Raw genomic sequence first — 26157 nt, 5'->3', positions numbered from 1 at the left:
TTCAGTAACCAGATAGCATTGTGTGGCAGACACATGATGCTGTCGTCATCAGCCTCTCTCTGAAGGATGTAAAAACAGCAAAACACTGGGTTTCCTCATAGTTACCAGGAAGAAATAATAATATTTTAGTGACAAACAAACAAACAAAGACACTATAGTGAGACTGATGACCCACATACAGATTCAGATGTCTTATAAAGAGCTTTGAATAGTTGACTCCTCATGACACAAATAGTGGTAGCTCAATAAATAGATGCATAATCCACAGTGATTTTGAGGTGATGCATATTAGTGTCTAAGAGAGGAGCAAAACTTTTGAGATCAACAAGGAGATATCCAGAGTCACTAGTATGTCTGATATAAGAATCCTTGACAAACAAGTCAATATTCATGCAATGGAGATAATAGTACTGATATTGTATTTTGCAGCATTACTTTAGGCAGATTAGTCATTTATTTATACATACATGTGTGCACCAATTCAGACATAACTTTTGGGGAACTGCAGAGCTTATTTTTAATGCTAATTGTCTCAAATACAAGCTTGAAGTTCACTTATAGCACAGAAAAGGCTGAAAATATATTGACAGAAGAAGATTGTCTCTGATAAATCCATTTCTAGCAGTATGAAATCAGCTTTTTCTTTCTTTTTCATATGCAGATTCTCACATTTGAGATCATATCACTAGATGTTGGGACTGTTTCTTGAAGAACTGGCATTCATTGATTATTAACCTCAGATTTCTGTTAGACTAATCAAATACTCACGTCATCTTAATATTAGGATAGAAGTGCAGCATAACAGCAAGGGAACACCAGGCTGTTTCCTATTTTTCTCATCAAAAGATTTAATTACATATTTCAAACCTTGTCATAGTAACACTTGTAACTTATTTGACTTTAAAACTTAAAATATCTTGACCCGTACATTTCCTTACTTCACTTTGTTTCTCTACCTTTGCGCCCCTCACCCTCCCTCCTGCCCAGTGCATTGTCACCCAGCCTGCTTCCTTCCGCCTGTGTATCCCTTGCAGATGGCTGTGGCTTTGCCACATCCCACTGGGACAAAGTGTCCTACAGGGGCTTAATCCGGTTGCCACTTTCCCATCCCTTCCTGTCCCTCTTTGACACCTTGAGTTCTCAAATTACCTCATCAAGCTGTGGTTTGGAATATAATTCAGCATGTTTAATTGTATCAGCTTTTAAAACAGGTTCTTGTACCCAGAGGTGACAGCTTCAATGAGAACCCAAAAATTGTTACCGGCCTTGCCTTTGTTAGATTGTCGCACAGAGAGGATAATTAAGCATTTTAATTAAGCCTGGGACTAAAGTTATGCTTGTGGGAATAGATTTAAATAGTTTTAGGAAAGGTAACGACCTATATTATGCCCAGCATATTTTTGTACTGCGTGGACACACTGTACGTTGATGCAGAAAGTGTTGTCAGTCTCTCTTTCTTTGTTTAAAAAATGGAGACACCAACCATCAGCTTAAACTCTCAGGCTTTGTAGATGGCTAATTGTGTGTTTCAATACTTAATGCATCAGCATCCCCCCCTTACTGACTCACAAACACACCACCCTCCAGCTCTCTCCTTCTCCCTCTACTTGGGAACATTTCAAGTGGCGATGCACATGAATGGCTTGACGGGCTGCCATGGTAACTGCACGGCTGACACAGTTGGGCTGACAGACATTTCCGACCCAGCAAGGCATCGTCACGTCGGTGTTGTCATGGCAACTCTGTAAACAGCACGCCTTCCTCTCAAAAAGATGGAGAAAATCATAGGAGTCTTTAACGTTTGGGGTGTGTTTTGTGTACATCTTCAGCATAATTAATTGGAAGAAATCAAATCAAAATCTTTTTTTTTTTTGTTTTTTTTTTTTGTTTGGAATCTGTCAATCATCAGTAAGCAAAGCAGCAGCTATGTAGGCATGGCTGTTCATTCCATACCATGTCTGTGAGTGTGTGGTCAATTTGACCATCGGTGTATCCCCTGGGTTCAACAACAATGAGAACAGAGGTTCTCTAAGTAGGTCACTTGTTGGTGTGAGAGGCTGGGCAGGCTTATCTCGGCACACAGTAGTCCAGCTCAGTGGACCAGCACCCTTTGTTCCACAGCACAGCTCCGCTGAGTTCTCCCACAGAGGCAGCCAGCAATGCTGCAGCCCCAGGGTCAAGTCTTTCCAGCAGCACGGCTAAAGGTTCTGTTTGCTTCCTTTTTAGAGACACAGAGGTGATTACTGGTTGCGGTAACCTGCATGTGTGAATGGATGTGAATGTGAATTCATTACCTTAAAATTACTTTTCCTGGCATGTGCATATGGAAGGTTCCTGTTGCTCTAGGGTTAATGTGCTGTTGGAAGTAAATCATATATATATAGTTAAATATGATGCTTGAACTAGTAAACATGAATAGGATTTTTTTATGCTTCTCACATTTATATACATTTACACATTTTAAAGAGGAAAAAGCAGTGTGGACACACTAGAAATTTGAAAACAAAGGCCAAAATATTGATACTTTTTTATGCCAAGCAGAGGTAGGAAGAGCAAATAATAACTTAAGAATGTTGCATTTAGTTTTTATAACAAAGCACAACTGAAACAGGCTTAAAACTTTGAGTAGGTCGTGACATACATGAAGCCTGTGACTAATTTGTGAGCCACAGTAGCAGCAGACCTACAGGAAGCATCAGACTTACATAAAGAGATGAGACTGCACCCTTCTACGTATGAAAACGTGAAATAAACATAAATGCTGTGGCACCCCATAGCAGTGGCAAAAATGGCCGCATGAAAATGGAACAAGTGTGACTATGAGTCATCAGTGCAAACAGCTTAGTGGGACTTAAGCATGGTTTATTTTGTTATTTACACATACGCTTTTCCTACTGTGAGATGTGAAATCCATCACATCCTCTGACATCACTGTTATGACTCAAACTTCCGTAAAATAAAAAAACTCAATTTGTGCAACTGTGCACGTTTACATTCTATAATTGGAGCTTAAGCATGCATTAATGAAACATCATTAAAGTATAATGTTACTGTCCATAAAAATAATGTGCTTTTACTCCTTAAGGGGAAAGTATTGTAGGTTCATTTGAAGTTTAAATCACCGTTGCCTTTTACATTCAGGGGCATGTTTGATTATTGCTGCACTATTTAAAATGCAAAGCAATCAGAGGTGAAATCAAGTTCAGGAAGCACTTCACACTATAACAGGAATGACTTGCATCATAATGCCATGTGAACTGCTTGCATATCTGCCTTAAAAAGGATACCGGTGATGCACAAAGAATATTCTATTTATTTCATTTTTTCTTCATTTATTGGATCATTTATTGAAACACAGAATTCTTTAGGAGCTATAAAGTCTGATGAATCATAGATTAATCCTAAATATTTGTTGGACATGTGAAGGATAATGAGTATCAAGAGTCATAACTTTTGAAATATTTCAGTTATTTCTAGTATCAAAGAAAAAGATTGTGGCAATGTGTGTCTGTGAAACATGAAATTTGTTTACCATGGGGAAGTGGGTGGCTTGTTATGTGATTTTGAAGGAGCTTCCAGTGTAAAGTGACCTGAATGCCGGTGATGTCAGCCCCTCCAATTCATGAAACACATGAATAATTGAGGAAGAAGCAGGCTCAGTGCACCAGCACTGGGTAGAAGTGGAATGCAAAGTGAAAGCCATCTCTTTCCTCATTAGCTCTGTCTCTGTCTCTCACCCGCTCTCTCTCTATCCTGGCTCGCACGTTCTCTTTCAGTCTCTTCTATCTATTGTCAGTCTGCAGCCGTGAAATTCTGTGAACCAGCAGCAGCAATCACGAGAGAAGAGCCTTTGCTTGGATACTAGGAGAGGCAGTAAGCAGACAGATGATCCAATGGCTGGGAGAGCGGAGGAAGAAAAAGGGGGAATGGAAAAGTGCAGGTTGCTAAGAGAGAACGGGAGCTTATCAGCCTGAATTTGACAAAGGAGAAGCGAGTAAATGACAGAAAAAGAAAAACGAGGTCTGATACCAGGCTTCGGTGGCTTCTCTCCATCTGTTGGGAAAAATATGTTCTTTTTATCTCGCTCTGCCGCGTCTGCTTCCTCCTTCTTTACCTCTCATCCTCCTGGCATGCTCCGGAACTCATCCACCCTCCTCCCCTTTATCCCTCATCCCCCTCTCTTCATCCACCTCCTCTCTCCCTCTTCCTTTTCCTCACCCGAAGCTCCCGCTGCATGAATGAAGCCATTTGAAAGGGGCTGATCGCTGTGGAGTGGCGCTCTACATGGCTACAAGCAGGTTAGTTCTGGGAACAACTGCCTGCATACCTGCCTGCGTTCAGACAGACCTACACAGAGCCTGCATAGTGATGAGTTTCCCTGCTTGGATCAACACGTTCTATTTAGAAGGAGAATCCTAGGAGGGTGAGAGCTGCACCTCAGACCACCAATGCGTCTTCTTTGGCAGGTGGTGTTAAGGGCAATGTAAGCTGGTTATTAGGAGATCAGAGCTGGCTGGGGAAGATCAGTGGCCCTAAGCCTGCTGAAGAAAATCTCCCTGCCTGCTTCTTCCAATGCTCGCTCTCTCTCACACTCTCTCTCTCTCTCTCTTGCTATCTCTCTCTCACCATGTATCTGTCCAGCTACCTTTCTTCTTTTACACGGAGAGAGGGAAAAAACGCAGTGTGTAGTTCGTGGGATGATCCACTGGGTGAACAGCTCATTATTGGGGGGCTGCCTACGAAGACATGGTGGTGTTTGAGTGTGTGACGGTGGCGAGCGAGCGCTGTCACTGCCTCGAGGGCTGCTACGGCGAGGTGTTGAGGGGCCGTGTCTTTCATCAGGGGTATGGCAGACACTGTGATGCATGTGTGAGGGCGTGTGCATGGGTTAGTGTCACTGTGCGTATGTAGAAAGAAGAGGTGGGAGGGGTAGAATGGGTTATGTAATCTGAGCAGTTCACAGGCACATTTAAATAGTGAAGTGGTTTACTCTGTATTATTTTGTAGATTACGTGTGTGATGTTGCTATTTTTTCTGTTCAGCAAGACAAAGTGAGCTGTGACATACCTCTGCAATACGTGGGCATGCATGCTCTGTGTCCACGCGCATGTTTACTTCTGCTTCTGCGTGCTGTATGCGCGTATTCCTGGGAGCGCATGTTCAGTGGTTGTTAGTGATCATGGTGCGCTTCATGGTCCTTTCAAAGCTAGCAGAGCTGAAGGACTGATGCCAGATGGGTATTTTCCAGGGTCAGCAAAACTGTGAAAACAAGTGGGGCCCATGGAAAGGCCCGGAACTCTGCTCTATTGTGAAGTTGAGCATTTGGACAGCTTGAGCCAGTTGGATTTAGAGCTTTAGAGCTTATTTAAAGAAAAGACTGTAACAAAGTGGTGCAAACAGCAAGCTTGTTTCCCTTTTTTTTTCTTTATTTCTTTCACTATGTACGTAAGAACTTGACCTAGTGTGAATGACTGGCATGTCGTGATCCTGTGTGATTAAGTCCTTGAGGTCATTGGTCTGTCTGTTATGATTTTCTTTTTTTATTTAACTGGGCAAAATGATAAAATTGCATAGAAAAGATCTTGATACTCATATTGTTGCAAAATCAAGTCTTTTTATAATCTATGGTCAATTTGTGATCCTTTATAGACTTCAAGTCATTCCAAGTTACTGCTCAAAACCAAAATATCAAATTAATAAATAATCTTAATTATGTGATTTGTTTTTTTAACTACGTATCCACTTAACGATGCAACAGATGCAACTGAAGTACAGACTTTTAATTCAAAGAGTTAAAAAAAATATTCCATAAACCATGGAGGAATTACCTCTTACCTCGTAGGATGGCTTATTTCATATTTTTGTTGAGATTGCCTTTGGTCACATGTTATGGGCTCATAGCAACAACTCCCAGATGTGTCACTCTTGGAATCATCTCCAAACCTCTTAAGTGCTTAATGAAAAAAGAAATAGGCCACACCTGTACACAAAACAGGTTTGGGGTTTTCCAGTTACATTTAAGCCTCTGAAAAAATGTTCTGTGCATTAAAAATGACTCCAGTTATTATATGCAACATTAATAATCAATGTATAAATGACAACTGTTTGTGTTAAGTAAATAACACGTCACTTAATCATGAAATGTGCAAAAACAGAGCCCAGATAGGTTGTGACGTATTGTCTGTCACATCACCATCCTGCTGTATTTTCGGCCCAGACAGCTTCTCTAACTGCAGAGCTTGAGTATATTTAGCCACGCACATTGAATATTTAAACCACCCTGTCCACTGTTGCTATAGCAATGTTCATTCAAAGTCGAGCTGTATTTGAGCTTTGTAGTGGGCGGTGCTCCAAACGATATGTTTTTGTGTTTTGTTTTTTTAACTGATAAATTGTTTGTGAGCTCTCTCTCTCTCTCTCTCTCTCTCTCTCTCTCTCTCTCTCTCTCTCTCTCTCTCTCTCTCTCTCTCTCTCTCTCTCTCTCTCTCTTCTCTATCTCTCTCTATCTCTGTGTGTGTGTTTTATATATATAATATATAGTGAACGCCTCTTTTAATTCCAGTAGAACCAATAGTGCATGTAAGTCTGCCCAGTGTGTCATGTCTGTTACACATGATATTTTCATATAGCATGATAACTGTATCAGCCTTCTTTATCAATCTACAGCTGAACTCCGTGTTTGCCATTAATTACATTTCCCCAGAGATAATGCTTCGACAGGTCCTCGCTTTGTGTCTCAGTGTTGTGTTTCATGAAGGAGTTAAGAACAAAGCACTTGTGGCTGATGCTTTTGTGTGCTCTTCTCCGGGCTAGTGTAGGCTGCATGTTCGCTCTGTCCACACTTAGCTTGCTGGTTCAAAGAGCAAACTCCTGTGTGAATAACCGATTGGGTTTAGTCATTCATATGCTGATGACGGATTCAGTGTTTCCATTGTTTACTGCCATGTTTTTGGAAAGGCGAGGTGATTCGTGCATTCCTTTTATTACCAACAACAAATGAGGGTCCCTGTACCAAACAGATCCTGCCATGTTTTGCATGCAGGGACATTAAAGGAGATGAGCCATGTCCTTTTTGATATCTCTATCTCTTTGTTAGTTTTGGTTAACCAACCACATTTCTTAAACATGCATTGCTTCTCAGTCAATCCTTACAGAATGTACCACAATAGAGGCATTATATATATATATATATATATATATATATATATATATATATATATATATATATATATATATTTTTTTTTTTTTTTTTTTTTTTTTTTTTATGTAGCTAATATTTTTGTTTGGCTGTACTACCAAGCCACTGGTCAGGATGGTATTGTAGTATCCAAGGATTTTGACTTTTATATAATTAATGACCTCCATAGGATCAGATGGGAACTCCATCCAGTCTTTTATGCACTCCAATCCAGTGATAGTGACCATAAAAAAAAAAAAAAAAAACACCATAGGCACATTTACCAAGACTGATACATGCCCATGCTACAGTCCTGAAGTGAAAACGATAGGATGCTTTCATAAGATGTTGCAGGTGCATAAAGGCTAAAAACAGGTCATTTTAGCCCATTGTTAGGTGGTTGCCAGACAGACTGTAATATGAGCTACTTTTGGTTGCTCCCTTATTCACAAGGGGTCACCACAGCAGGTAGCACATGTTTGATTTGGCGTATTTTTATGCCAAATGCCCTTCCTGACACAACCCAACAGGGACTTGTGTGTCCTCCTGTGAGATCTTTTACTTGTTTGGCTGTGGTTTACACTTACAGTATACACTATGGAGCCACTAGCCTGATGGTTTATGTCATGCATAAATGAAGTTTTGTGGATATAAATTAGATGTTACTCTTGTGAAATAAGAATGATATAGATGCATAAATGCTAAAAACAAGTCACATTACCCTACTGCTAGGTGGTCCCTAGGCATCATGAATGACATCATAATGTCTGATTTAGGAAAGAACGTTTAGGGTCCTAAGATTTGCCCGTGTGCCAAGTTTGGTTGCTCAGCTCTTGATTGTGTTGGAGTTGGCGGCCAAAGAAACAAACAAATGCACAGATAACGATTTCATGTCTTGTAGTAAGATGCTCTATTTGGATGCAAAGGCAAGGAAACTGAGGAAAATTTCTGTGGTATATGGACAGAAAATGTGTTTGTGGCTGCAGTTATTGGAATGTTTACAACTCAAACAACTGACTGACTGTGGACTGTCTTGGAATAGGATGCAGGTTTGGTTTGCTATAAGATCCACAAGTGCAGTTCTGTAGCTATAATATTTTTGATATATTGTTAATACGTCAATTTGATGATACGGTGTGTGTACTCATCTTGCTTAGATTGCTACTTTCCTGGTTGATAATAGCTGTCACAATTATGCAGAAAGTACTGATTACAAGTCAGCTTTTGAGAATTGTTTGAGTTGATTTGGAATGGTTTGTAGGGCTTCCAAAAAATTTGTCATTGATTAAATACAAAACATTCCTAAGTCACTGTAGAAGTCCCAGCCCATACTACAGTTTTAAGGGCATAATCATAACAGGGTGTGGGGTAACAGGGTTTGCATCCAACTCAGTAATGAAAAATAGAAATTTGTCCCCCCCAAGCGTTTGTAATGACTCATCATGACATCCCTCCAAGAGCTAAACAAAAACACACATTTTCTATCTGACCAAACATAAAGGATGTTCACTGAACTCCTTTGTGCTTCCTGTTGGTTTACATGTCCACCAGCAGCAGTGAACACAGTAGCACTCACCACCACAAATGTGCCACAGTTTTTGCCATTCTGCATGCACCATGCGCGTTTGCCCACAGGGCTTCCCGCACTGTTTTGTAATCCTGACAAGAATATGCTTACATTATAAAAAATGTATACCCTTACAAAACCACACATTCACCTTTAAAGAAAAACAACACAGGTGTCATTCTGAATAACAACTGCCAAATTCAGTGGTTGTTGTGTTTGTTATTTAGTAAGTGATCCTTTATGCTAAGATACAGCAGCGTTCTGGATTGGGTATTAGCTCTGCTAAACTGCTTGATTTTCCAACTTGCAGGTGTTCTGTATGTGTGTGTAACTCTGCAAATCATCTGGCTGAGACAGAGATCATATTACATGTTGAATATCAGTGCAGCCAGCTGCAAGCCTTGAGATCATCCACTTTAAAAACAGAACTTTTGGTAATCACATGTATTGATGTCAGATGCGTGCATTATTTATCCCAGTGAGTTAACAGACATGAAGGCTCTGTGATGTCTTTGTCTTTTAAAATCAAGCATGCACTGTATTGGTACAGCAGCATCTGACAGTGAGACAGAAACTGTCAACACTGTTCTTTATGATTCAGGGCTCCAAGCTGCAGTGAAGTCCTAAATGTAACAGTAGATCAGTAATTCATGACCACTAACAGCAGTCATCGACTGACGTAATGACTTGCATAACGCCATGTCAAGTAACCAGGCCTGGCAGACACACTGTCACACAGATCACTTACAGGGCCTTTTGTTAGCTTCTGTCATTAGGAGGAGAAGGCTTCTTGCTCAGCCAGAGATGTTTGTGATAGTCTGGTTCCGGATCACAGAGGCGACCAGATAGGAACCTTGTGAACAGTTAGGTTAGTAAATATGAAAATGAAGATCATTCAAATGAATTTTTTTTTCCATACATTTCTTAATGAATATGAGGATAAGCTCAAGATACAGACTTTGCACACTCCTGTTGCCTTTAAAGTGCCACATTAGTAAGACGCTCCTGTTTAACTTATTCCATTTGGTTTCCTCATTGCTTCTTTTGTTGTTGTTGTTGTTGTTTTTGAGTTCCAGTAACAGCTTGGCCGTTATTAGCCAGGTTAGCACATGATGCTTCAAGCCTATTAAGCCTCAAATGATGTAAGTCTGAGCAAACAGTGTACATGTTGTGCTCCACACTGACCTGTAACTCAGGGCTGTCATGGACAATCACACTGGAATGAATCCTTTTCTTTTGCTCTTTTTTTTTTTTTTTCCAGCACTGCCAGTAACTCAAACAAGAGCACGCCCGCCTGCTCACCAGTCCTGCGAAAACGCTCGCGCTCTCCCACACCACAGAGCCAGGAGGGTGAGAACATGGTGGAGAAGGGTTCAGACCACTCCTCTGACAAGTCCCCCTCCACACCTGAGCAGGTTGTCCAGAGAACGTACTCTGTGCAGTCAGCACGAAGCGGAGGAAAGAACTCAAAGGTGAGTGACCAGGAGATGCTCCTTTTTATCTGCCTGATGCATCGTCTGGGATTTGATGAAATGGAAATACAGTTTGAAACGTGGTGCACTTTCACTGGCGAGTAAAAAGAAAAACATTTAGGATCTAGCTCTCAGCATCTCTCAGCCCTTATGAGCGGTGTCTCCTTTCCTCTAAAAACAGTCAGAACTGCAAAGAGAGATTCCCCATACAACTCCACAACACTTTGTGCCACATAGAGCTGCTTCACAGTGGGACACCAGGTGTCAGTATCACAGACAAAGATCAAGGTGAGATGGGCAGGATTGGGCCTAAGAGTAACTTAGTAGTACCCATCAGTAATAAATTATACATTACAAGTCAATTAAACTGTTGTAAATAGTTATTTTAATGTGAATGAATTATCATTTATAATGTTTGTTTACTATTAGTAATGTTTAACTAATATATGTAATAAAAACTTTGTACTATGTAAATTACAACTGTAAATTACTGCTGTTTTGTAAGAAATAAGCACAAGGTGTCAGTGCTCTGAAGCACCTGTTGCTACAATAATGAAAACTGATCCTCTCATATGGAAGAATAGGGACCGCTTGGCAAATGAACTAAATACACTATCCCTTAAGGGGCGTCCAAACAGGAAGCAACTAGCAGCAATGCGGCAACCAGAGAACGCATGAAGTTAATGACATTCGGTCACTTCAAGTGACAACAGGCAAAACAGGCGCTATCGGGTCCTGAGTTAAACTTTTCTCAGCTTTGGGGCGAGCAAATTGATGCAACTACCAATAACGGTAAAGGATACTGTTGATCGACATGAGACAGAGTGTTAAATACATAAGAGGTTTACCTAGGCAACCGCAGCCTGGAGTTTAATGTCAGCTACAAAGCAATGTGCAGGGATGCATTTTAACCAAGAACTGAAGTTTTAAAGCTGTAGAGCTACAATAACCACATAAATAATGTTCATAGATGTTTTTACAAACCAATTATTAGGCAATTTGTAAACGTTGTTAATTTTAATTGTGTGTTAAAAGTAAGTAGCTGTTAACTTGAGTTCATTGAACTAATCTATTTAACAACCATCTTTATTATAAAATGTTACTGGCACACGCTATTCCTTTGAAACGATGTTATCTTTGACCTAAAACCTATGCAGTACACATTACGACTCATTATACTTGAGTTGTTAATTCTAATTGTGGTTTCTGGAGAAGATTTGGTTTTACAACCTGAATGTTTACGCGCAGTAAGAATATAATCTTGTAGAAAACCGACATCAATCAGTAAGACGGCAGCAAAATGAGGTTAGCAAACCATTTGTTTTTCTGTGAGATTTCTCTGTGATTTTGTTCCTGCCATATTGCACCACAATCATTTGCGCCACAGGCTCTGAACATAAATTTCCTTTACTAAGATTACAATAAAGGATGAAAGGGACAGTTAAAGCTGTCATTCAACCTAAGCGGTAAAGTCTTTTAAGTCCACTGTACCTGTTAACAGAGTAGATTGATTTTAGCTTAACTAAACACTAAAATCAAACCTGGAAATGAGTTACATTGACAGAATATAGGTGCCTTTACACTCAACAAAGTATAACCAGTGGTTTCAAATCAAAGACTAAGATTTCTTGTATTGATTTGTTCTGTGTGTAGCTTTCAAGTGTTGTAGCTCTTTTTTTGGACCTATCCTCCTTCTCATCTGCATCTCTATTCACAAGTGAACTCACTGTTGGATTAAATCTTTCAAAGTCAGGTCTTCTCACAGAAGATATAAGCCATCACACTCCATTTATCTTTTTTTTTAATTTTCCTCATCTGTCTCTGCTGATCTCTAGTCACTCTGGTTTTTTTGGGGGTTTATTTGGAGATCGTTCTCATTTCTCCGCAACACATTGTGCACGCCTTCTCTCTTCGCTGCTGCTGCGTGCCATAATGATAATGCGTGCCATCTGATAAAGACTGTTCAGCTCTTCTGTTGGTACTGTCAGCTGTTTCTTCTTGCAGTTTGTTTCGTTTTGTTTTCATTTTTCTATCTGATTTTTTTTTCTTTGTTCTTCTCCTGATTGCATGCTAGTCTCACAAGCGACTTTCCAAAGTAAGCATTACTCTTTTTTTCTGTTCTAATATTTCTGTGCCCACTTTCCCTCTGCAACACCTGCTGTCTTGTGAGCTGCGCTGTGAAAAAAAAAAAAAAAAAGGTGCCCGAGTCCTGTTATGGAATGCTTCACCCTGAAACCCGGCTTGCCCCTGTGCACACTGCAACCGTTGCAAGCCCCATCTGCACCCTTCATCACAGCAGATGGGCTTTTCTTGCAATACCAATAACCCCACGCAACTTCACTCACTTCCTTTTCTTTTCCTCTTTCCTTTCTGATGATTTTATATGATATAAATTTCTAAATGTCACATCAGGTTAGGCTTTTTTGCTATTCACATGTAGAGGAATAAAATAAATGAATAAATATTGCAAATAATTGTCCAAACTACTATCTCCCTTTCCCCTGTTCCCTGCCTGGGCCTTTGTCCCATAACTCTCTTTACAAACTTATTTTGCTGTTACACTGAGGTAATGAGCGCATTATATCTGTCATGCTGTGTACTGTAATTCCCTTGCTGTAGAAGGATCAACTCCTTAAAATCCTGCCAGCATCCTAGTCCAGAGCGCCAGGACCGCATCATTATTTGAGCAGCCTCTCTGTTGTCACATGAAAGAATTTCATCTTCTCTTTTTTTTTCCTGCAGCACAGGCCCAAAATCCTCCAGACTGCGGTCACGTTTTGGTGCATCGCCCATACTGTCGCACCATCATCTAATTTGCTACGTGTCGTGCTCGTCCCACTTTTTCATGTCAGTCATTGAGTTTATAACCTGGCTATACTGTGAGTCAGTACGTAGGGTCTGATAAAAAGCTATTTTTTGCCATAAATTAATAGAAACGGGCAGAAATGGGACAGTGAGTTAGCAAATGGGAGTTTTGTGTGAAAAGAACCCTGCGCTGTGCAGTCACACAATCAGTTTAGTTCACACACACACACACACACACACACACATAGATCCTAATTGATTACATCACTCCTCTTTCATGTGCCACAGTTCAAGCCCCCACCCCCACCCCCACCCCTTTCGCACTACCCCCTATATGAGCCTGTGTGCCCTGCAGTGGTCACATGACCCCAGGGATGGCATTAGGTCCAAGCAACGTGAGCTGGAGTGCCCCAACCCTAATGCGGTGCAAATAAAAGATGCATTTGGTGGGGAAAAAAACGATATGCTGTGCCTCTCTGCGAGAATGCATAAATGATGACAATAGCGATGATGATGTAATGCTAATCAATCAGGCATCTCATGTAGCTTATCCAGCTGGATGGAGAGGGAAACCTAGCCACTGGTCAGCCCCCTGATCAGTGACAGTGGTATTGGCAGTTTTGTTTCAGAGTTGTACTTGAGCCACAAACTCCTATGATATCAGTGTCTCTCATTTTCCATTCATTTCTGTGTTTGTGTTGCTCATTTAACATTTTTGTTTTCTCTTTAATTTTCTTTCAGTATGACAGGCTAAACCTGATTAAAGTAAGCATTTCTTCTTGTTTTCATTTGACCCATTGGCAATCCCTGCTGACTCCCATTAAATCCCTTAGGCCACCACTTCCTCTGTAGAGGTGGATTTATAGTTTCCGTCCCTCGTGTCCTTTCCAGTGCTCCCCACCCTCTGAATCAAAGTGAAAGGACCGTGATTTCATTCTAAAAAAATTTTTTGATTTTTGGAGCTATTTTTTCCCCAGAGCAAAAATCAAACACAATGGCACATGCATACATGCACGCCTTGCCCAGACAACAGCCTCTGAGTATTTCCTCTCTTGTGTCTCTGTCACCTTCAAATCAGATTAGCTCACATTAGCCCAGCTATCATCACAGTCAGGCCTTGGGCCTGCTACTGCAGCTCAGTGCTAACTGGCACTACACACACCAGAAAGGCAGGAAACCCTGCCGGGCACAAGGAAAACTCTGCTGAACCCAGAGAGGAAAGAAAAAACCTGACATATTTCTGAGTTTTGAAATGACTGCTTTGCAGCATTTAGGGCTTCATCATCATCAACATCATCGATTTTTGTTTGTTTTTCTGTAGTCTTGCCACAACTCATTATGAATTATCTGTAAAGTAGGTAAATAAGATTTTTTTGCCAGTGTAAGACCCACTAAGTGAATTCAACTCTAGTTGCCATATAAGTAAAAAGATGTTTATTTATATATATGTCTGTTCCCTCCTGTAATATAGTGAGTGATGTTTTGTGTAGTTTAGCCAGGCTGAGAGCTGCGTTAGGCACATAGTTCTTCCACCGTGTGGCACTAAATCCTGACTAAACATGTTCAAACTGAATTACATCTTCTTTCATTCACGTCAGATTTAACTTACTGCTCCAGGGTTTTTTTTTTGTTTGTTTGTTTGTTTGTTTGTTTTGCTTTGTTTTCAACTTAAAATAGTCTTCTATTAATCGTCCCTCTGTTGTCAGACACATGCTGTATGATGCACTTTTCCCTCTTTAGTCCCCTTCTTCTCCCTTATGAAAACCTCCCTTCTTTGTTCTACCCTTTGAATGATCACCTGCATGTTGACTCTCTGGGACTTTTGCCTTTAGACTGTTAGAGTTCCAAGTGTTCTTCTTCTTCTATGGCTGGAAAATTTGTGAATTTTATTCATGATCGAGGCTTTATCTCTGCTGCCCTCTGCTGCTGTAAAACTGCAACAGACGTGGTTGTTAAAGAAGTGTTCACAAATTTATAAATGATGCACTGCTCCAAAAAATTAAAGGAACACAGAGTGAAGCATCAATCAGTTAAACTTCAGGGATATTGATGTGGTCAGTTAAGTGGCAGAAGCAGTTGTTAATCAGTTTCAGCTGCTTTAGTGTTAGTGAAATTAACAAGAGGTGCGCTAGAGGGGCAACAATGACACAACCCCCAAAACAGGAATGGTTTTACAGCTGGAGGCCACTGACATTTTTTCCCTCTTCATCTTTTCTGGTCTTTTTGTTTCCCCCCACTAGATTTGCACTTGCCTAGGGTCAGTGTCACTACTGGTACTGTAGCATGAGGCAGTACGTGGACCTTGGCCAGGTAGTCCAACTCTGCCAGGGTGGCACATTAATACGTGCCATTGCCAGAAGGTTTAGTGTCTCTCTCAACTAGAGAGACAGGCTAGACAGCGGTACCCTGACTGCCATTAGGTATCAGGATGAAACCCTTGAACCCACTGTCAAAATCTACGCTGGTGCAGTGTGTCCTGGGTTCCTCCTGGTGCATGATAATACCTGGCATCGTGTGGGGAGAGTTCTTGGAGGATGAAAGAATTGATACCGCTGGCTAGCCCCCACGCTCACCTGACGTAAATCCAAGACTAAATACAAAATTTTTTCACTTTGATTTTTGGGGTGTCTTTTAATTCAGCCCTCGGTAGGTTGATCATTTTGATGTCCATCAAACAACATGGCATCCTTTCATTCCTAACACATTACCCAGCCCATATCAGTATAGATATCCAGCATAATGTTTTCCCCATTGAGATCTGATGTTTTTTCAAAGTGTTCCTTTAATTTTTGACATATTTAACACCCATTACAGTTAATTTAAACATCTTCGCAGCTCTCACAAAACTGCTAATGTGAATTCATTTCACTTGTTATCAACTTGTTGTGGTACATTTTCTTAAGTAAAACTGACTTCCAGACATTTACTGATTTTTTTGAAGACATACTGATGTACATATTTTTGCAAATGTATTTGAAATACAAACACAGGATATCCCATGAGCAAATGCAGTACAAGGCATGGTTTAGAATGAAATTATTTTTCAGTTCCATTTTCCTTGGAAAAGTGTGGATAAAGTAAATAAGTCTGTCTGGGTGCATAAAGTAAGTGGGCTGGAAGATCATTTAATCCTGCATTTACTGCATCATTTACATGTTCAGAATAGAGTAGATTATTTGAATAGTGAGGGAATTCTGCTGTAACTGGTTATGAAAAGGATGACCAGGTAGTCTGCTGCACTGTTTACTAGTTCCATAGATTAAATGCATTCTCTCTTTTTCTCTTTCCACAGAAGAGCCAAAGCTGGTACAACGTAAGTCATGGCCTCTTTTCTTCCTGCTATTAGTATGTGCTTGTATGTGGATGAGGTTTGCGTGTGTGTGCTGGTGTGTGTTCACGACATGTTTGTGACTCCTGAAAGTGTTGGTTTAGTTACAAACACTGCTTAGGAGCTGAAAGCTCCGTTGTCCTTGACCTTGTTTACTGGAGCACAAAACCACCACTATGGGTTACTGGTCCTGCGGGAAGGGATTATCAGGGGCCTTAAAATAACAGCAGCAGGTGGGTCTACTGATGCCACGAAACATGATAACAGTACTGTAGTACTGTAGTACAAGACTTAACTGATACACTAAATATTTAATTTATGTCACACAGTATAGAATCAACGAAGTCATCTTATTGCAGTTTTGTTTTTTCACCACATGGTGGTGTGCTAACACTATTTTCTGTGACCTAAAAATTACTTTCAACCTTTTTTTTTTTTTTTTTCCACAAAAACATTGCCAGCTGCGCAGGTTAGGTGTCAGCTTATGGTTTCTACAGAAGGATCTTTATTGGACTTTTTTTCCCTCCCATTTTGTGTTATTTTATTTTCCTGTTGTTTTATTTCTTTTCTTTTATTCCCTGTGTGTACACTCTTCCCCTCTCTCCCCAGCATGAAAGACAGCACATCCTGAGAGTAAGCATGACTTGTATTTTTGTCCAGCCCTGATTATCTTTAACTGTCTCTCTTGCTCTCAGACTGGTGGGATTTAAATATCCCTCCTGCCTGTTTCTCATTCCATCGACTTCATTCAGCACTCAGCGTTGCTACCACCTCACAGCACAGCAAAGCAGCACTTCAGAGGAAGTGACATGCCGAAATAGAAAGCTCTGTACTACAGTTATAAAGCCTAAAATGGGTTTTACTCTTTTGCTAGTTTTCTGAGTTTGTATTTTACAAGTCGCTTAGATGTGGGCCTGAGAGCACAAGTAAATTTCTATTTCTGGTGTGCAACAGGTGGTAGCACACTGAATTCTTCACTGTACTAAGCAGCTCAGCAAACCATCACAAGGGATTCTGAATGCGCCATGGGAATGACGCATGGTGCTTTAGGTTGTGGCATGTTTTCCTCCTGCCCAACTCTGCTGCCTATATCCTGATAAGCATGGACACCTGGTCTGGCTTTTGGGCTCCAGTATTAAAATAAGAAGACAACACTAAGCCCTGCCTGCATATAGCTGAAAAATGATTCAGAAAGCTTTTTTTTCAGTGTCTCCCTAATGTACTTAGTTCTAATAAACCCATCTCATTTCCTCTACTGACTACTACCTGGAGCAGACCATAACAAGTAATAATCATTGCTGTAAGTGCGGCCTGTGGTTCTCAAACTGTGGGGCGGGCCCCCTGGTGGGGCATGGAGGCACTACACGAGAGAAGGGAAATTAAGTTGATTTATTATGATTTGTGCAGAAAAGACAAACACGTAAGAGTTTGCTGATGCTATTGTGATTATTTTTATTTCAATAAAATTACCATAAAATGGCCAAAATAGTTTGCAAACCACTGGACTGCACTGGTAATCTCTCACAGATATAACTGTCATACTTACAAATGATATTCTGATGGCTGTCAGGGCACTACACATGTTGTGTACAAGATAGCAGGATCATCTGCTCTTTATTAGCTGTTTATTTGACTCTTCAGACTCCCTTTACATTACTGACCTACCACGTGCATCAGTTCTGCAGCTGAAAATGGTCCATACATACACTGTTGACCTCATTTGAGTAACATTTGCTTAAAAAGAGCGCACAGATGTTGAAGGAAATTATTTAGCCTTTAAATAAGTCTATGAAACTTTAGCGGAAGAGTGGCCGCTGTGGACACAAATTAAAAAAAAATTAGTGTGGTTTATGAGTTAAAAATAGTGTTTTAGTATTACATACAGAGAAGACTTATGCTTTTCCAGCATTACCTCACAGGAAGCACCACAAGCGAAGAAACAAGCCAAGCTACACAGAGGCCAGTGTTCAGTATTTGCTGCATGTGAATTTAACTTTTTACTCATAAAAACACAATATTTTATTCAAAAGTTGCATCGCCCCAGTCGAGGCTTGTGGGAGACCTGTTTTTAAAGCTTTACATGTGCAGCTTTACGAGATAACTGGGTTTGGGTTTGAGTGCTTTGATCGGGGAGGAAAAATCAGAAAATAAGAAATATTAATATCGCATTTATGGAAGAGTGACACCAGCTAATATTTTACCTGTTTCCAGGACAGGTTGTTTAAAAAAAAAACTGCAGAAATCAAGAGTGATTCTCTTAATTTGTGTGTTCAGGAGTGGCATTGAAACACTGCAGTGTTCTCCTCAAATCCCGCTGGCAATGTGAGTGACGGTGAAATTCACCATCACAGCTCATTCACAATGGTGAATTGAACTAGCTGATCAGTAGTGGGGCTATATTCCTGGCATCTTGTACACTAATCTTTACACATAAGGTTTTTACTAAAGCTCAATCAGCCAGTGAAATATATGTCTAACAAATTGGGGTTTTTTTCAGTTCATTTGGTTCTGATATGTAGGTGCTGTGCCATTTATGCACCTGCCTGTCAGCCAGTGTGTGCATGTGTGTGTGTGTGTGTGTGTGTGTAAGTGCACCTCTACATGGTGGAAATGATCTCCTGTGGCTGTGAAACTACAGTGATTAAACATCCACCTTTTCTAATGTAACTTCTGAGCCTGTAAGTGAGACGTATAGTCACCTCCCGTTCACAGCAGCAGCATAATTCCTTTTTTTATTCGCTCGGCATCTACACAAATTTGTCGCCTCCAGGAAGTTGGCAACAAGAAGGAAAACAACCAACAAACAGCAAGATAAGAGATACGGGCACTGTAGGCACAGGATTAGGTTAATTTGCACAGATCTGCACAGATAAGTGTGTTTGTCAGACCCTACTTTCCATGAAATGAATAATAAAAAAATAAAATAAGAAGGGTTTATTGTTAATTGGATAAACACACTTCTTTGGCACACAGTATAAAACCCCACCCAGGTTTACTGTGCCAGTCTCCTCCATCCCCTACTGTTTGCCCAGCATGTTAATAGTTAACCAGATCAATACATGCTGTGTGTCTGCAGTTCCGCCTAGTTCATCCTAAGCCTCGCAGTGTCACCTGAACTCTGTATGCAAAGTCACAGTTACAGTCAATGGCCCCTTTCTTTCCTTACACTGTTGGAGAAATCTACACAAATACATGGAAATACCACAACTATGGAATGAACCCTCATTAACCAGAAGTTTTATCCTCATGATGTAAAGACATTCACATCACTGATTTCCAGGAAGGCTGTGATGTTTGGTTTTTTTTTTTCTTTTTAATAATCTTTTTTTTTTTTCCTGCTTCATCCTCAACTTATACAAAGGTGGGACTCGTGGCTGGAATCCGGCGCCTAAATATGGCTTATGAATTTTCTTGGAGTTATAAACATCCAAGCCACCAGTTACCAGTTGTTTTGTTTTTGTTGTTTTTTTTTAATCACCACTCTGACCCTTTTAGTTAAGACTGGATGGATTCTAAGGGTCTGCTAAAATAGAAGCTCTGCATCTTTCCCGCCCATCGAGAGTAACAGAGGGTGATCAAGTATCAGGAGTGCATGAATTACCTCAATACCAAGGCAGGGAGAAATGCCTCCACAACTTCAGTTCCTTGAAATCACCAGCAATCAGCACTTTTAGTACTTGTCGTTTGGATTCCAGCAGCCTTTCATTCATAAAATAAACATTAAAAACACATGAGCTAAGAATTATCTGATGTATATTTGTTCACCCACTTCACTGTGCTATTTAAGCTCTGGCGTGCGACCCAGTGCAGACCCTTTCAAGATTGATGGTGTTGTTTTGCAGGCAGAGGTAACTGGAGGTTAAGCTCACATCTGTTCTCTGTAACTCAGTCACTCGATCAGACTGTATGACGGACTCAAGACGTGCTTCAGCTTTTCTCTTTTATTCAATTCTTTTTTCTTTTCAGCTACATCTTTGTTTATATTAGTCTCCCACTCTGCAAAGTAAACACGTCTCATTCTTTGCTGGTCGTAAACAGAGTAATTACCAGGCACTCAGACCTGGACAGCAATACACACACACTCGCACTCTGCTTGCACACTTACGAGGAGGAGTAAGCAGAAAAAAAAGGAAAAGGCTACTGGCGTGATAATAAAGGACTTGTTGGCTGGGGTTACTAGAGGGCAACGGCCGTAACTCCTCTCCCTGTGTGCGTGAAAGGAAGCGAGAGAGAGCCACAGAACGACAGAGCGAGACAGGAATCATGTGGCTGGAGTGCGCTGTGTCCACTGCTCAGTGCTGAAAGGGAGCGGCACCCAAGACGGGGGGGGGCGGGCGGGTACTACAGCTTCAAACTGCTGGACTCATTATCTGCCTTCTCTTATTTTGCCAACTTACTTTAACTGACAAGTCATCCACGGTGAGAGGAGCCCACTAGGGCACATTTTGGAAAATTTGCTTCCATCCAGGCACCAAAAAAGGATCTGGCGCCCTGAATATGGAACTGGATGATGACTGTACGTTGTCTGATTGGGAGGCCGTGCTGGAGCTGGATGAAGCATTGGCATTGTGGGTTCTGCAGGGTCCAGCTAGAGGGGAATGGGGTTGGGAGTGGGGCTGGGCTGCCTCAGACCTACAAGACCCCGAGTGGGACAATGAGGAGATTCCTGCTGTAAGTCGACCTCCGCTCGTAAGCCAAAAACATCACGGGGGAGGAATGAATATGGAACAAGAGTGACAAAAGAGAGGGTTGACCAGAGGGCTTTTTAGGGAACTTTGTCTGTTCTGCATGCTGCTGTAAGTGTAGTTCTGTGGTAGTTTCCCACCAATAAATCAAACAAGTGGTTTGATTATGAGTCATAGCTATTTGAAATCTTCTAGAGCTCACAGGGGCCTGTTGTTTGGCACAGTTACTATGTAAGTGACTTCATTTACCAACAGCGTAGGTGTTGTTTGTTTGGTTGTTTCCAGGATTGTTTTAAAAAGAGGCAAGATGATGGTATCTGCTGTTAACCTGACTCTTTTTTTTTTTTTTAAGTGAACAAAAACAGAAACAATATTTCAGCATTTCAACTTTTGACTTTCTCTTCCCGTGAGCCCTGATCCAAAAGACTATATTTTTCTTCTGTTTCAACTTACCGCTTATTACTGTATTGGCTGCTATGGTTTCCTGAAGCTTTCCTGTTAAAGGAAAGCGTCTGGAACGGACAGTGAGAGCCTTCATTTTGGCACACGTTTGGAGATTTTATACATCACAGGCCAATCAAGTTAGCTGAAGCCAAGCAAAAAGAAAAAGAGCAATCATTTTAAATTTGATATGCTTCTCATTTGACCATAATAAGCAAATGCTGTGTATGTTGTTTTTTTTTACACTTGAGGTTTCATCAATAGTCCAATAAAAGCCTCACTGTCAGAAATATCTTGATCTATGATGTAAATACCAGTCATGGCAGCATGTGTTTTGAATGATCTGCTCTGGGCTGATTCTTGTATTGCGCTTTAAATCGGTTTATGATGCGGCCTTTCAGATAACTCAGGCTACATACCTCTGCTTGCTGTTCACTATATTTCCATCTCCAGTAACTGTCAAAATCCCCCACAGGATGAGAGTCAGGGGATGTTTAAAGTAAACCAGACATCCTGATCAAACCTGTGGGTGGTTTTAACAAGGTTATCTCACACGCTCGTGGAAACGAATAACCCAGACTGCGTGAAAGAGACTACACATGTGAGAGAGCATGAGGATACGAGCGTGTGTCCTGTGTGTGGTTTCTGACTCTGGCTGTCACTGCAGGTGCTGAGCCCAACATACAAGCAGCGAAATGAGGACTTTAGGAAACTCTTCAAGCAGCTCCCTGACACAGAGAGACTCATTGTGGGTGAGTGGACACACTGAGGCCATCTGAGAGCTGGCAGGGTGCAGTCGGCTTGGTAGTAATTAGAAAATGATTAATCCTTCCTGAACAGAGGGGAGACACTGACAAGTACGGGATATTCCAAGAGTCTGACATCATGACACGATTGTGTAGATTTTTATCGCTGAGGAAAATAAAATCCACAGTTTTCTCGCTGTCCTTGTTTTAGAAGAGCTTTTCAGGCACTCCCATAAACACATAATGACACAAGTTTAGTTGATTTGTTGTTGAGAGTTTCCAAACATTCCTATGAATACAGTCATTGTCTGAAATGCCCAGAAATAAGTCATACTGCATGTGAACTTGACTTTTGGTGTGGTGTGGAGGAGTTCACATCTGAAAAAACACACAAGAGCAGCGCTGAAATGCACAAATGAACTGTTTTGTGTGCGATTTGATTGAGTTGGCATGTTGTTTTGTATGGTAATGATGCAGTTTCTGTCCTGTGTTATTTCTTAATTTTCCATCATACTCGATGCGAGTGTTGGTGATCTGATTTCATGACTCATTCGTGTTGCAGACTACTCCTGTGCTCTTCAGCGGGACATCCTCCTGCAGGGACGACTCTACCTCTCTGAGAACTGGATCTGTTTCTATAGCAACATTTTCCGCTGGGAAACACTGGTATGGCTGTTAGCCCGCCGCACTTCTGCGCATTTTTATTGGCAGTATTGGGTCATCGTGTGTGTGTGTAACTAATGTTGTGCATTTGTGTATAGCTGACAGTGCGGCTAAAGGACATCTGCTCAATGACAAAGGAGAAGACTGCCCGCCTCATTCCCAATGCCATCCAGGTCTGCACAGACACTGAAAAGGTAAGGGATCTGCAAAACTTCATCTAAAAGGACATCATCAAGTGACAGGAAGATCATTAATTACATGTTTTTAAAGAAATAAATAAAACGCTCATTTAGAACATTTATAATTGTACTGTTAAAAATAGAAATGCAGGGATATAAATGTGTCATAAATGGGTACTTTTCTTTAATTTCTTTAATGCAAATTACATTTGCATTTTTCCCATGTTTATTTAAAGTTTGATTTATTTATTTATTTTTAATTTACAAAATTATTTCTGTATTTAATTTTATATTATGTCCCTTTTGCAGTGTCCATTTATTTATTTCCAAGAACAGACTCATTTTGCTTTTTCTGTTTGCATTTCTTTAAACATTTCTGTTTCATTATGCAGACACTGGGGACAGTGTCCTGCCTCCACTCAGGAGGTTGCTATAGAATTGAGGCGCTTAGTTAATCGAGCTAACATTAGTCACTGATTTATTTTTCTGTGTATTTTATACCATGGGCCCTCTGTAATCTTCTTCAGCATTGTATTGGCAAGTACCCGTCACAAATGCAGCCACCATCACTGCCCAGAAATGTTCCTACAATCCAAAATAATCCCATTCAAGAAGGAAAAAAAAGTTAGTTTTTTTTCTAGTGTTAGTTTAGTTCCGTGCGGCCTAATACATGATCGCTTTTCATTCTTTGCAGCACTTCTTCACCTCATTTGGAGCCAGGGACAGGACATACATGATGATGTTCAGACTGTGGCAGAATGCACTGCTTGACAAGGTCAGCAAATCTCATCTGCGACGTCATGCTTTGGTCTTTATTTTGCTGAAACAGAGATTTTTATTTGTACTGTTGATACACATAGAATGACAAACAAACCAAAAATGTTGCTGGTACTGTGGAGTATTCTCCGTCCTCCTCATTCATTATAACTGGTCTGTGTATCTTCTGCAGCCTCTGTGCCCGAAAGAGCTCTGGCACTTTGTTCATCAGTGCTATGGCAACGAGCTCGGCCTAACCAGTGACGACGAAGACTACGTTCCCCCTGATGACGACTTTAACACCATGGGGTACGTCTGGTTATGCTGCTGCATCAGTTACTATGGCTACCTCTATAAATGTTATCATTTGATTATCTAATTTCCCAAATTAGAAAATAATTAGTGGGCCCAATATGAGCCAGAGCAAGCAGTGCTCAAATTCTCCATCAAATTCTACACACACTTACTCCAGGTCTCGTTTAGATACACAATTTCACACACACTCTCCTCTGTTGTACACTTAGCATCCTTCTCTCTGGTTAATTGCATTACATTTGTGCAGAATTATTTTTAAACTTCTCACTTTACCAACAAGACTGGATTTACTGAAGTATTTACTAGTTCTGCAAAGGCAGCTACCCTTCCTACTTTTAGTCTAGTGTGACTGAACCATCACATTCAGGAGAAGGTTGACATCTCTGTAGCTGCAGTAAAGTCATGGCTTGGTTCGTTTCTCTTTTGCATTCAGGTTCAGTGAGGAAATTCCCAATGAAGAGAATGAGATCAACAATGACAACTTGTCTAAGAACAATGTAGAAGCCAAGCCTGAAGGGAGCCCTCCTCCTGTACAAAAGAAGATCATCCCAAACAGCACCATCCCCAGCCCTGGCAACCATGACACCATCACAGTAAGTTACTTGCAGTATGTTCTATACTGTGTTTCAAACAAACACATATTTAGACTGCGGTGCACAAAGATCAAATCACATGCAAAACCCCCTCTCAGAACAACTTTTCTATATTTGCTTGACAGTATTTGACATGGAGTATTATTATTGCTCCCCAGTTTGACCTCCCAGCTGAGGAATATGCAGACTGCCTACCAGACGGTGAGCTGCTGGCTGTGCCTCTGGTGGTGGAGGAGAAGAACGAGAGCAGCGGGCCTGTTGGTCCTGTTCCATCTCCATCACTGGACTTTAATGACAATGAAGACATCCCCACTGAGCTCAGTGATTCTTCAGAAACTCATGACGAGGGTAACTGCATACAGCCGACAGTCGTGTCTTTCTCTGATTTCAGCAGTCATAACAGGATGGCGCTATTGATCTTATTTAAAAAAAACAAAACAAACATGTGAATACTCATCTTATTTTCTTGTTACGTGTGTTTCTTTGCTGTGTAGGAGAGGTACAGGCCTTCCACGAGGATCTCAATGGCAGGCAACATATCAACGAGATCTACAAGTTCAGTGTGGACAAGCTCTATGACATCCTTTTCACAGAGTCTCAGTTCATGAGTGACTTTATGGAACAGAGGCGATTCTCAGGTTGGTACACCTTATGTTTCTGCAGCATGATCTAGTCGAGTCACGTCTGAGCTCCTTGGAAATAGTGCAAACTAAAAAAAAAAAAAAAATGCTTTATTAAATTACAAACTTTGCTGTTCAGATATAGTGTATCACCCATGGAAGAAGGAAGAAGATGGGAACCAGACGAGAGAAATCATGTACACCATCTCTCTGTCCAACCCCCTGGCTCCTAAAACAGCCACCGTCACTGAGACACAGGTAGTCACGTCAAGCATATTGGAAAACATTTTTTATTATTTATGCTTTGCTATGCTTCATAAATCACAGTTACTTAAACCACATTATGCTGACTTTATCAGACTCTATACAAAGCCAGTCAGGAGAGTGAGTGTTACATCATTGACGCTGAGGTTATCACACACGACGTCCCCTATCATGATTACTTCTACACGCTCAACCGCTACATGCTCACAAGGGTGGCCAAGAACAAGTGTCGGTTACGGTGAGTGGTCATCTATCTGACAGGACCTGATAAACTATGTCACTGACATAATTCTCATTAATTTTTTTTTTACCATTTTTACCTGTGTTTTAATTATATTTTTATTGTTTCTTTTCATGACATAGCTCATTTTATTATTTTATTGTAAAGACAAAAGCTGTGTCTGTGTATAAACACATCATATTCTCTTCTTAGGATATCAACGGAGCTGCGTTACAGGAAACAGCCGTGGGGGCTGGTAAAAGGCTTCATAGAGAAGAACTTCTGGAGTGGGCTTGAAGAAAACTTCCGCCATCTTGGTAAACTTC

At 40.8% G+C, this 26157-nt stretch overlaps 1 protein-coding gene across 3 annotated transcripts in view; it reads left to right on the top strand.

Annotated features, from left to right (window-relative positions):
* Positions 1 to 26157, top strand: part of gramd1bb (GRAM domain containing 1Bb) — a 73686-nt gene that overhangs the window by 39566 nt on the left and 7963 nt on the right. Inside the window, exons 4-19 of one of the 3 annotated variants that reach the window (XM_030743926.1) lie at positions 10006 to 10216; positions 12291 to 12311; positions 13763 to 13786; positions 16314 to 16334; positions 16959 to 16982; positions 22143 to 22227; positions 22784 to 22887; positions 22983 to 23078; positions 23758 to 23838; positions 24013 to 24128; positions 24568 to 24727; positions 24886 to 25075; positions 25222 to 25365; positions 25487 to 25605; positions 25707 to 25849; positions 26045 to 26148. In XM_030743926.1, the coding sequence (XP_030599786.1) occupies positions 10006 to 10216; positions 12291 to 12311; positions 13763 to 13786; positions 16314 to 16334; positions 16959 to 16982; positions 22143 to 22227; positions 22784 to 22887; positions 22983 to 23078; positions 23758 to 23838; positions 24013 to 24128; positions 24568 to 24727; positions 24886 to 25075; positions 25222 to 25365; positions 25487 to 25605; positions 25707 to 25849; positions 26045 to 26148 (1643 nt within the window). The remainder of the gene's footprint in view (positions 1 to 10005; positions 10217 to 12290; positions 12312 to 13762; positions 13787 to 16313; positions 16335 to 16958; positions 16983 to 22142; positions 22228 to 22783; positions 22888 to 22982; positions 23079 to 23757; positions 23839 to 24012; positions 24129 to 24567; positions 24728 to 24885; positions 25076 to 25221; positions 25366 to 25486; positions 25606 to 25706; positions 25850 to 26044; positions 26149 to 26157) is intronic. The other 2 variants (XM_030743927.1, XM_030743928.1) reach the window with 2 other exon arrangements.

The sequence above is a fragment of the Archocentrus centrarchus genome, chromosome 13 (assembly GCF_007364275.1).
Source record: "Archocentrus centrarchus isolate MPI-CPG fArcCen1 chromosome 13, fArcCen1, whole genome shotgun sequence".
Lineage (NCBI taxonomy): Eukaryota > Metazoa > Chordata > Actinopteri > Cichliformes > Cichlidae > Archocentrus > Archocentrus centrarchus.
Note: the sequence above shows the minus strand (reverse complement) of the source record. Positions and strands in the feature narration are given on the sequence as shown.